This window comes from Triturus cristatus, chromosome 5_1 (genome assembly GCF_964204655.1).
Source record: "Triturus cristatus chromosome 5_1, aTriCri1.1, whole genome shotgun sequence".
Lineage (NCBI taxonomy): Eukaryota > Metazoa > Chordata > Amphibia > Caudata > Salamandridae > Triturus > Triturus cristatus.
The window spans coordinates 348,457,156-348,470,593 of record NC_140587.1 but is presented as its reverse complement, the minus strand read 5'-3'; the positions used below and the strand labels follow the sequence as shown (position 1 = coordinate 348,470,593).

Sequence of the window (13,438 nt, the reverse complement as noted above, 5' to 3'; positions counted from 1 at the left end):
TTTGTGCTTGCCTCTGGCTCTCTTTGAGTGTGTCCCTCAGATATTGTTCGGGCCTGTGTCATGTTGTAATAGCTGCCAGCGGTGTATGCACAGCCCAGAAGCAGAAACCTATTTGGCGATTAACATTTGACCTGTACTTCTATAGTCTCCCAAATCACATTTCACAGGGTTTTTTGTTTTATGGAAGAACGAGTTAATGTACACGTAGAGGTGGAAAATAACCTGCAAGGTGTTTTCTGCTTAAGGGGAAAAAATACGGCTGTCAAGTCCTTGATCGTGAAAATAGTCCCGGCCTTGCCAGGATCCCAATGGGAACAGGAGGGCACAGTTTGAAACAAAACTACAACACACTCATCATTTATCTAACCTCATGCTTCCCAAACCATTTGAATGCGTTTACAACTTTACGGGTTCATGCATGGTATGTGATCTTTTTTCAGCCTTGTACCCATATTTCAAAAACCCACCTCTCATTTAAAAAGGTGTGTCTGGAGTAGCCATAGTATTCATGCGACGTTTACGGGAGATATACAGGTTTGGGCTCACATGTTTTGTGAAAATGTTTTTGTCAAAGCCGGCTGATCCAGTAATTCCCATTTTGAGTAACAGTGTGGCACAATTTAGGTTGCAATAATACATAAAGTAATATTACTGCTTAAATACTGTCTCTACTCGGAATATCTTGTAACTAATGTTTGACGAACTAGGTTTTGGGAACAGAGCCGAGAGGACCGAACAATCACAATTATGGCTTGGATCAGTGTCCCAACTCCACAAGACTCAAAGGAGGCACACTACAGTTTTGACAAGCCTTGAGTCAATAATCAAACTTGGTACTTTGTTTAGCCCCCCAAAATGTTAACAAATGAAAAATAAGCCATGAATTCTAGCATTGTGTTTCAACATTGACAAGAGTACCAGAGAATCAGCTGTCTGGTTAGCAGGAAGCAATGCAGAGTCCCACTTGTAGGAAGAGGCAGGATGTTTGAGGGAAGAAATCTCATGGAGTGGTTGTGATGAGTTGAACAGCTGAAGACTTGGTAAGACAGTCTGCTGAATGCTGAGGGATTCCAGATAGCCAATCAGAAGACTTGGAAGCATGTGCCGGCTGCTTATTGGGGCATTAAGTAGGTGAGGGAAGAGTAAACTTGGACTGAGAAAAAGTTCAGACATGTCACGTTGAGAAGGAAAAGGTACATGGCACGCTGAATAGCTGCCGCATAGATGCACTTAACAGAATGAAAGATTGATTAGTCATTAAGAAAATGAGAATGCACGATTAAGTGGAGTGTTTATATAAAATAGCAATAAGTGCCAAGAATTTAGGAATGTCACATAAGGCACTACTTGGCCTAAAACATAGAAGCCATGTGTTCAAGTATCCAGACTGGTCTCCATCTAACATCAACAGCCCTGTGGTGAAACTTCAAGAGGTTTTAATTTGCATTCAAGGTTTTGATAATAAATAGTGTAACTATGTTAATTGTTGAAACCAATATATTATGCATTTGTTAGAGACTGCCATGATCTTTCATTAGATTCTATTCAGACCACACTGGATAGAAGCTGTAATACTTTTCATAACAAAATGCCTTCCACCCCTCATTTTCAATCCATTGGTGAATCCTCTATTAGCCATTTATAGGATATACATCATTGACAGGAAATGGCAATCTGTACCGAATAAGTAGGTTTCTTGGGTGAAGAGTAAATCTGATCGCTAATTACTTGCAGCACATAGTACAATACACTTCTAGATTTGTTTATCGTAGGCCTTATTTTGAGTTAGGTAGTTCCGTTTTTCATCAAAAACAACTTTTTAAAGATTATCTTTTTTCTCAGAAGCAGTTCTCAACCATTATGTTCTTCTTTCACAGTTTATTAGCTACTGTTACGTCTTACAACTGAAGGCTAAACCCCTTGTTAGAGGTCTCCTCATGTTTGAAGGAATATGAAGATAGGTATAGCTTACCAGCTCGGTCCCCCACCCAGTTTTTAGAGTACTAGGTTCAGACTGCTGGCCTTTCAGTGACCTGGGATAATTCAAATGCGTGCTGTAGCCAGTACCGTGGTGGTGGAAGTATATACATGTTATATCTAACACAGTGCTGCAAATAACCATGGGATTCAATTCCCACAATCTTTTTCTCACCAGCTCCATCGCTCATTTTCTAAGCCCATTCTCTAGTTAGGTCCTGGTCAGTGATATTGTCATTTACATTCCTGATCATGAAAGTCCACTTGAGTCCTTGGAGCTGGACCAATAGTCAGATATTCAGAAAATGCCCTTCTCTAATGGATGGTAAGGTAAGATAAGGATAGCAGAATAATTTAAAGGTGATGAGAGGGGGGCACTAAAAACACCTTTCTATCCATGTGCTGCCTGGCCATGCCACCCAATTATACACATTTTAAATTCAGGATAGAGGCAAAAAATATGTTTCTTTATTTGGAAATCCGTAAAAGAGCTCAATGTGCTAAGATCTTGCTCCTTAAATCCATTTGCATTTTTTTCAACACCCCAAGTATGAAGCTAACTTGTTTCTTAGAATTTAATTTTATTTGCAACACATCCAAATGTGTAAAGAAGTATTGTCTGTTCTTTTAGAGCCACAATTGCATAAGTTATCAAAGCTATATGCGTCATCATTGAAAATCACTACCAGTGAAACTATAGATTTAAACAAGAATCAGTTTTAAGAAAAAAACGAGGTGAGACTATATGAAGTGCATTGGTGGTAGGTAATTTTGCACTGCCAGCATAAGGAGGACAGAAAATTTATGAACTAGAAGTATCCCAATAATACAGTACTTTTCAAGATTATGCTCATATATCAAAAACTACAGAGAAGCAAATGTAGTGATTCTGAGCATTAAAACTGTTAAAAACGTAATTTGTGAACAAAACAAGGGGTGTCTTATCAGTAAAAAATGACATGCAATTCTATGCAGAATATAGGTATTTTTAAGACAAAGAAAAGTATTCAACATTGTGGTGATTAAAAAACAAGCATGAAACATGGAAAACTATTTCAAATACTTTAAATATATAAGTAAACAAATATATTTCTAAAAACATGTTTGACATTTGTAATTTTCCAACAATTATAATGAAATTACTTTTTTTAAATTGATTTGTAAAGTCTGACAACTAGACTGTTCAAATGACAGACTATATAAAGGAAACATTTTCATGTATTCCATCTTCTAAGGAAAAGATTCTCAGACACTATAGGTTTTACAAATTCTCAATCTCTGTTGACTAGTTCATATAAGACTACAGTAGTCGACTGGAAATTGCACAAATATGATAGCATGGTTAACATCATACCTAAAATCAGAGCCAATGCGCTTTCCATTTTCAGGCTCCCCAGGATCCGGGCACATATTGGATGCATGTTTAATTCCTCCTTCATTCACTGCAGGCACAGAAATATGAAAATTAGATCCAAACTATTCAGCATTTCAACCACAAATATGATGATGTTAACTGCAATGTGACATATGAATATCAATTGCTTAAAAAGCAGTTTAGTAAACACTAATGTAGGTTATATGTGGACCATAAGAATGTTGAAAATTCATAACATTTTGGAATGAAAAGCTGTCAGAATATCTACCATTATATTTCCAAGTTAATTCAATACATCAGAAAATGTACTACAAGAATTGGGTTTGGAAGAAAATTGAACATATATTTCTCTGATTTCACATACAATGATAGAAAAGCATTCTTGAAATTTACCCATTTTTCCTGGTTTGTAAGTAACAATATCCTTATGTGAGCTCAACTGATTATCTTTGGTGTGGTAACTAAAAATGGATTTGATTATGTGTGCAATTAAAACTAGAGATGGAGTTTAGGTTTCTGCTTAAAATTGTATGGTTCTCAGATTTAAGTTGAGTTTATGGGAGGATGTTTCAGCTCTTGGTTCTCCAGATAAGTGGAGCCTATGGATTTGCTAAAAAGGTTAGCTTTTTGACAGATGACAGGTGACAGCAGTTAACTGAGAACATTATAGCATACATCATAGCTGAGTAGTTATTTCAGAGTATGAGAGCAGTAGCATTGACATGCTGAATTATCTATTATCTTTGTGGACTGTTCTGAATAGATTAATGCATTCGGTCCTCACACAGCAACCAAATGTAGGATCTAAAGGAGCTTTGGGAAGTTCAAACGTATGCTAGAAAATGATCTTTTGAGACCTGTTTCAGCGGAAATTTTAGTTTACACTGATAAATGTATTTATCTCTTCTCCATTTAACAGAATGGTCATTTCCCTCGTTGCACATATGTATAAGAAAGAGGTTTAAAATAAAAAAAGAGAGACAGCTGTGACAGAGAATCCCAATTTGTGTGAAAGAAAGCCACGTCTGATACAGATGATAAGGCCAAGGCGTACCCCTCTTCAACTGGTTCAATAGTTTAGCTTTTATTGGTAACTGTTGGGTATTTGGATGCCTGTTAGAACTGGGGGTCTCTAGTTGACAGAGGTAGGTACCTTTGACCAACTAGGGACCCTTGCTTTTAGTCAGGATAAGGGGGATACACACTTTAGATAACCCCTGCTCACCCCCTTGGTAGCTTGGCACGAGCAGACAGGCTTATCCCAAAGGCAATGTGCGACAAAATGGCGTCTTTGCTGTGATGTGACAACGTGGAGGCGATGCGTGCACGCCCAACAGCCGTGCGGCGAACGTGGTGGTTTTCCAAGCTGTGGCAGGCCCTGCGACACACTTCCCTGGTAATGCGAAGACATCCTCGGCGTCTGCGACACGCTTCTCTGGTTTTGCGGCGGCGATCAGCAGCGGCGCACTTCCTCAGTGATGCGACGGCCCTGCGACATGCTTCTCCGGTGATGCGACGGCACCCTTTGTGGCGGCGGCATGCTTCTTCGGTGATGCGACGCTGAACAGCAGCAGCGGCGACATGCTTCCTCGATGATGCGACAGCTGCTGCTGCGACGGCATCACGCTTCTTTCTCGTTGCGTCGCGCTTCCAGTTACCAACAGCAAAAAGGCTTCACACACACTTACAGGCCCTCCTGGCAGACTGGAACTCCCAGCAAGGAAGTTCAGGGAAGCTGGGGGTGAAGTCCTTTTGTGCCTGAGACTTCAGAAACAGGAGGCCAGCTCTTCACCAGCCCTTGGAAACTTTTATTCAGATGGACACAGCATACAGCAAAGTCCTTCTTCAAGCAGGGGACACGGCACACAGCAAAGTCCCTTCGTCCTCTCCTCAGTAGAAACAGCAAACTGCAGGCCAACCCCAGACACACAGCAGGGCAGTATTTCTCCTCAGTCTCTTCAGCTGATCTTCTTTGGCAGGGATTCCTCTTGATCACAAAGTCATCTAATTTTCAGGGGTTTCAGCTCTCATATTTCTACCCCCAAAGTCTTTGTTCTATATGACTGAGGGGTCCTGGACCCAGTCCAAACCAGTTCTGGGGGCACTCTGCCAGTGCACATCTTCTTACTTTGTGAGTGTGGGCCAGGGCCATCAGACACACCGCAGGGGGTGTAGCCAGCATTGTGAAAGCAAGCCTAGCGCTATTCAGGTCCAGGTGCTACTCCTCCCACCACTACAAATGCAGATAGGTCTATTCAGCCTAGTGCTGACTCACCCAGACTCCTGGAGCCACCCCAGCCCCTGTCACTCTCAAACCAGACAGTCAATCCACAAACAGGCAGAGGCACACAGAAAGGTTGAACAAGAAAATAGCCACTTTCTAAAAGTGCTGTTTTCAAACACAGTATTTAAAAAACATCTTTACTAAAATATGTGTTATTAAATTCTGAGATCAGGGATACCAGACTCCAATTTTCCATCTTGCTCCTATGGGAAGATATGCAGGCAAACATGTTACACAGCATTCCACATTCTGTCCTATGGGGAAGATAGCCTTTCAATAGTGAAAAACGAAATTGACAGTATTTCATTATCGGGACATGTTACCCACACTAGTACATGTCCTACCTTTCACATACACTGCACCCTGCCTAAGGGGGTACCTTGGGCCTACCATAGGGGTGTCCAATGTGTAAGAAAAAAGAAGGGTAAGGCCTGCCAAGTGGGTACACTGGCCAGGTCAACATGGCAGTTAACAAACTGTGCACAGGCACTGCAGTGGCAGGCCGGAGACCTCTTTTCAGGGCTACTTATGTGGGTGGCACAATCAGTGCTGCAGGCCCACTAGTAGCATTTGAATTAGCATCCCAGGCACACTTAGTGCACTTTACTAGGGATCTACTGGTAAAACAAATATGCAAATCATGGATACCCAATCACAATAACAATTTACACTTTAGCACTGATCAGCAGTGGTAAAGTGCCCAGAGTCCTATAGCCAACAACCACAGGTCAGGAAGAACAAAGGAGGAAGAAGCAAAACGTTTGGGGATAACCCTGCAAAAAGGGCCATTTCCAACATTGCCCCATTCACTGCCAAACATCAGCCAAAAATATAACTGGTACTGGTCATGCTGCAGGTGTCTTGGTTATGCACATATTCCAACAATGTCTACATGAACATGCTATTGTCATCATGGGATGGAGTAGCAGAATATAGCAGGATAGGATTTACTCTCTCCCGTCATCAATCATTATAGAGCTACACAGACCCAACTGCAGATGTATGGAAATGGCTGGACACAGAAGTGAACCTGGTATCTTTAAGGTGTCTTGTCCAGTTAAGGATAATGTCCTTCAGTAGCCACTTTGCCAATAAAAAAACATGTAGAAGCAGTAACCTGCATAAAGATGTCTCAAAATGGAGAAAAAAGCCACAAGGCAGAAAATAGTTGCCAGTTTCAATCAATAGGTGAATTCATGCCAGGAGCACAAGAATCTTCTGAAAGATTCAGGAAGAAGATAGCTCAAGGGTGGTAGGCACCTATAGCTCTGAAGAACTGTAACAGACTTGAAAGAAACCCACAAAACAAGAGCATCAGAACAGGAATGAAGAATTTATCAAGAGGACAGCTTCAGCTGTGTTGCAATGCAGATAAATCCAGTTCCAGGTCAACGTCTATAATGTGTAACAAGACCCAGGACAAGGGCACGTGTATCAGAAAGTGTAGATTCCATCACAGTGTCTGAAGCACAATGTGGAATGGCCAACATTCAAAGAATCATTAAGAGCATTCATTTATAAACTCCACATCTCTCCTTTGTTCTGAAGCTTCCAGAACATTCTTAACACCCAAAAGGGATCATTAAAAACAGACCTTTTCCCAGAGGCAGAGAACATCAAGCTCGTAGACATCACTGTGAAAACAGATCACCGCCAGGCTGGAAGCACAGGTAATATGAGTGCAGTCTGTATTTTGAATGCAGTCTTCCTGGAATATTCTGGTATCATGCTATGCAGCAACATCACATCATACCACAATCCTGCACCCAATAGGCATTAGTCCCACCTTCTTCCCCATGGGTGCAATCTTCCAATTAACCAGTGTGATAATGTAGGAGTGGGGTGAAGTTTCATGATGGCCCTCAGAAAGAGGCCTTTCCTATGTGATAGACTGGGAGAACATGAGGTCTTGTGGCTAAGCTACCAAATTTGGAGCCTGTGATTTGGGTTTGAATTACAGCCTCAGCACTTCGGTAAAAATTATGTGATTCTGTCTAAATTAGTTAATCTCTCTGTGCCTGAAAATCAAAGTATGTTAAATGCAATTGTGGTATATAAATTATAGCTGATGTAAATTCCCTCTTGATGTACACAGTTGTATATCATCTGACACCCCACCACTCTGTTGCTGCCTAAATGGGTAAACCCAAGTCATTATCTTTCTCTACATTGAGGCTCGATGTCCCAACATGAATATGTGAACGTTCATGTAGAGTCAAGCACTCATTCAGCCATTGGCAAACTGGCTATGTCAATCTTTTCTCCTCTGCTCAAGATTTTTATCAGCATCCGTCCTTCAACATTTTAACTTTTGATCCCAAGAATGAAGACAAAGATCAAAACTGGACAGTTTTTTGAAGTAAACACTAGGTCTGGGGGAAATTTAATTATGTAATTTTGTTAATTTTGCATAGCAAACTTTATAAACAATAATCAAGATTCCCCCCATATGACAAAATGCGAAACCCAAGCAGGCTGTTTGGGTGATTTTTTAGCACAAAACTACAAATCTGAATATGAGTTGCAGTGTTTTGAATGCAAGCAACAGTAAAATAAACATAGGCGGTCAACAAACAATTTCAGCTAGTTTTTTTTTACCCGAGCGGGCCATTCAGATATTTTCTGAGAGCAAAACAATAAATGTGATTGACAGGGTTTTGAACACGAGCAACTATAAATCAAAAATAAATTACATTTTCGCAATAAATTTGTATCCTAACAAAGTGTTTGGGGAATTTTTTGAGTGTGAGACGCATTTCACATAATTTTGCTTAATGTTTGTAGTAATGTAATTGTTGGATGAGACTCATTTTCAATGTCATGTAAGGTTTCAAATTACATTTCTCAATTCTGGCATGAGCAAATGTGTACAGTCAATTCAAGATAACCACGTTTTAGTCATCATTTAAATATATCAGAAATATGGAAAGGCATTGAAGCTCCCAACACTTGTGCTAGATACATTCACATATTTCTTACAACATGTTTGCCTGGAAGAACATTTCAAGAACATTTCATGGATGGCAATACTGAGGCAGACTAACAGACAATCTGCACTGTAATGAGTAGACAGACAGACCTTCTAATAGTTTTGGAACTTACTCGTGTTCCTCAAATATTATCATTAGGGACAATGGTCTGTGCCTCACATTAGCAAATTCTGTTTGAAAGCCTCTATGATCTTAACAGTGTGATTTCTCTTCTTCATTGTGTCTAATTCATTTTAATCATAATCCTGAAGGACCACAAGAACTGCACCTAATGTGTTGTTACAACCCAGTCTTAGAAACTACTGTCCTATCACACAAATTACATTTGTCACTTCCTTAAATAAGCTCATCACTGTGATGAATTTAGTTTTTAAATCCATTCAAACTGTTGTATAAATCTGTTCCCTATCTAAAAATAACACGACCTATCTTTAATTTTTCAATAAAAACATGTAATGAGTATTCTAATTTTTTAGCTCTTCTCCATCACCTTTAATGTTACAATACAAATAGTGAACTGATTTGCAGCCAAACCTGCATTATTCCTCCTTATGAGAAACAAGATAATTAAATGATAAAAGCTTTAGGTGGGCTTCTCTCTAGAGGGGCACAGTGGGTGAAAACAATGGGTCAGAATGCTGCCCCAAGCAAGCAGTTGCCACTCATAAGTCTATGTGCAAACATACATTACATCACCTTTTGGGTGTTTGATTGCCAGTAGTATGCTTGAACGCCAGAGATTGGCACAGCTTTCCAAGCCTACTACTGCCAATGTTTGTAAATTCTGAAAAGTAGTAAACTTGCACCCATCCAAAAAGTACTTCTGCTAGTGCATATTTTCAACTTTTTTGGTAAACAAGTCACTATATATATTTATGTTTGATCAAAGACTGAGTGCACCAACTGAAATTCGAAGTGTTGATCCAAGAGTACTACACATATATGCAGTGGATACATTGGCCCACTGAAGTACAGGACCTATGTTTTGAAAATGGCCTTTGGAAAGAGATGAGTGATTGCTTCACCTGTGCTTTTGTATAAGATTTGAATTAAGAGGGCCTATCCTTGCCTTCTGGGGGAGACCAACACCAACCCAGATTTGAGACAAGGTAACAGGTGATAAAATATAGGAGTCGTGGGGTTAGAAATGTCTGCCCCGACTGAGCCAGACGTTATGGAACACAGATTATAAAAACATGGTGAGTGAAGTAGGTAGCACCATCTCTGGGACCATAATGTTTAAATATTATGATTCATTTTGAGAGGTGGGCTGTCCAGCACACTTTTTCCTTGATTTGGATGACTATTACTCTACTTTCATGTATTTTCTGGCAGGATTCTCTCCCAGACTTATCTTGTTTTACATTGGATGCAGTTAACAATAGTTAAAAATAAAAACAATATCAGGAGGAAAAGAAGCACACAGAAACTAAGGAACTAACCACCGTTGAATGAATGGGCAGGTCATGAGATTTAACTGCAATTAGTCAACTATATGCAGGTGGTGGTTGCTAGAAACTGGCACAGAACACAGCAGAGGATCAGATGTTACTTCTCAATCCTATACAAAAATAGTTCCAGTTGAGGTACCTTGAAAGGGGATGCCCAGCAGCATAACTTTTGCCTAATCAATTAAGATTTTGAAAAATAGAGCAGTCTATTGAAAACATTAAGGGATCTGATTGCAAAAAGACTAGATTTTCCATCAATTAATGAATCACCTTAGATTTGTATAGCATGGCTAATCACCAGAAAGGGTATCCATATTCTATAAGAACATTTTGATGCAGGCAACTCCACACAGGAAATTCATCTTTTATTGTAATCAGGTTAGGACAAGTCACCTACTAAACAAAAGAATGGTTCGGCATGTTACCCAAAGTTTTTAGATATTAAGGCCTATAGTGTATACTAGTGATGGCCAAATGTGAAAAATGTGGAGCATTTGTACAAGTTTACAAAGTAAATATTTACAAGTTAAGGAAGATGAAAATTACTGATGTGTACAAAGAGAAATTATGAAGCCAAAAAGGGAAGAAGAAATAAACTTTTTTGAAAAATGATTTGATAATAGAGAAAAACATATATTAGTAGTAGTTGTTTATTTCAGAATAAAAAATCCATAAAACACACATTAAAATTAGCACAGTTGTGTTGATTGCAATAGTTAAAAGAATGTAAAATCCATACACATCCTACTATCAGCTACAATTTAATAAAATCAGTTTTACCACAACCAAACTGTACACAATAATCCATATTTTAAATTCGTGCAGAAAAGCATTCCATACTATATTGGATAAATACTATTAAAAATATAAAATTAGCAGCAACTTTTTGGCTTCTTATTTCACTTTATGAAACTAAAACCCAGAAGAAGTAAACGTTTGTAGTAATCGGATCAGTGCTTTAAGTGCACTGGTCCAGGATAGTTTTTCTAAAATACCAAATAATTTTGTATTAACTGCGAATGATTTCCCAAGTGACTTTCCTTCCATGACTGGGGAATATCCATGCAGCAGGTAAACATTTAGCAAGACTGACAACAATCACCTCCCATGTATTTGTTTTCAATATTCTCTGATAATGGATAGAGAGGCCTTATGCCTAATAAATGACATAATGGAATGATCCACTTTCTTCTTGGCAATTTATAGGCCTTACAGAAAAATACAAGATGTTCTAATGATTCTGGAGCATCGTCACATATGGGGCAGCTAGTATTGGAGTTCTTGCCTCTCTAGCTGTGAACTCTAGTGTAAGCAGAGTACCAAACCTAAACTTTAAGTATAGCTTTCTGGAGAGGTCACCTTGGATGACATCTAATGTAGGTTAGTAGAGTAGAACAATCTTATGTAAAGGTCAATGAATTGATTTGTCAGGTTCCCTGATTTGCTGTCTTTGACTGATTGTCCCCAGGGATGTTCTCTGCACTGATCTTTTATCAATTGCATTGGTGTCGAATGGGAGACATCTAGACAGTCCCAGAAATTCTCAAGCTTTACAGATTGAAATGTTTTCCTCACATATGATACCAAGGAATTCTCAGATGTCCAGCTGTTTTAAAAACCTCTCTGAGGGGTGCTTTATAAGATTCAAGCTCTGGTGTTGACCATATCCTGTGCCAAAATAGTAATGGTTTCGATTGTATGGAAACTTAGATGGATATAAATCCATGTCCTTGTTAAATGCTTGAGAAACGTATTCTCTGCTACTGATAACTCATTGGTAGCTGTGTAGCACCAGAGTTCTGCACCATATAGTGTGCCACTTTTTACCCTAACCTTGTATACCTCTAGTGCAGGTACTATGCTTGAGAAAAATAAGCTGAGGCTTCACTCAGCAGACTGCAGGTAGTCCAGAATACGGCGGCGCGATTGGTCCTTAATGCCCCTTCTAGAACTCCTTCCCGCCCTCTTCTCCCCCAGCTCCATTGGCTGCCAATATGCAAGTGGGTAAAATTTTAAGTTTGCTGCACTATCCATAAGGCAGTATCAAATCTTGATCCCACCTATCTCTCGGAAAAATTCACACCTTACCTACCTTCCAGGTCTCTCCGTTCGAGCTCCAAACATCATCTTGTGGTTCCCCGAGTCAGGACGGCCAGATTAGGGGGGAAGGCCCTCTCCCATCTCAGCCCTCACTACTGGAATGAGCTCCTGCTGCACTTGAGACAATATTCAGACCACCTACAATTTAGGAAGTTGCTCAAGACCGCTCTTTTTTGTCTCTGATTCAGTTGTAGTAGCAGTTCTATTCCTGTGCTGCTCGTCCGAAGCGCAGAGATACCCCTTCAGGGGCCGATTCAGGTGCTATATAAATAAATAAATACACCCGTGCATGTGTGTCTGCTTAGCTGTAATCTGCAAGCAGAATTATAGAATCTGCAAATATAATGTGCCTCTTTAAAGTTGTATGGTTCTTCTATCATCCCTTGGATTGTGCTAAGGCTGGAGCATGGCCATCTGTTTTGGTTGGAGAGTTTATTACTTATATTCCTAATGACAAGAAACTTGTGTCTTCCTGTGTAAATTTCATCTCTCACAACTGCTTACTGAATTTAACTCTCCAGTTTCCCACACAAATCCATCTCATCACCTCACCATTGTAAGGTGCAGGACATTATATCTTGTATCTCCAGAGTCGTGATTAATGAAATCTAGATATTATACATAGGGCCAATTTCCAAAGCCTTTCAAAATGTTTCTTAACCCCACTTACATTCTAAAATACATTTAATCTTTCAAAAACTGCAAGCTTGAAAATGCTGCAAACAAAATAAATGATGACAAAAAAGTTTAAATGAAATAGTATTGTTGGATTCCATCTGCAGAAATAAATTTACTAATTGCATTGATGCTCAGGAAATGTAGGAAAGCATCCATAAATTTGGTCCTGGTTTGCTCAAAAGACCCACAGTGAAACTTAGACATATAAACAGAGACTACAAACAATTATCAGATCCTGTATATATTCTTGCTTACTCTATAAACATTAAGGACATGTAGATCATTTGTTGACTTCAGCTTTAATATCCATCCTTATAGTGTCAAATAAGATCAAGTAGAGCTCTATCTCTTACACAGCTGTTAAGTAGATTTGATCATAATGGCAGGACCAGGAATCAAACAAATTAGACAAATGGAGAAATACCCATTTACCAAAAAGACATCTAAATCATTAAATCTGATAAGGGGAACCACAGATATTAATGATTAAAGACAATGCAAAAAGTGCCTAAAACAAGTAAAGCTCATGTTAAAAAAAACAACAACAGTTCTTGACTCACTGGGACTTAAAAGTGATTTCAGT

The 13,438-nt window shown here is 39.3% G+C and overlaps 1 protein-coding gene across 1 annotated transcript in view; it reads right to left on the bottom strand.

The window, feature by feature from the left end:
• Window positions 1-13,438, bottom strand: part of CSMD3 (CUB and Sushi multiple domains 3) — a 2,836,509-nt gene that overhangs the window by 1,624,888 nt on the left and 1,198,183 nt on the right. Inside the window, exon 8 of the mRNA XM_085605076.1 lies at window positions 3,332-3,419. Coding sequence (XP_085461202.1) covers window positions 3,332-3,419 — 88 coding nt within the window. The remainder of the gene's footprint in view (window positions 1-3,331; window positions 3,420-13,438) is intronic.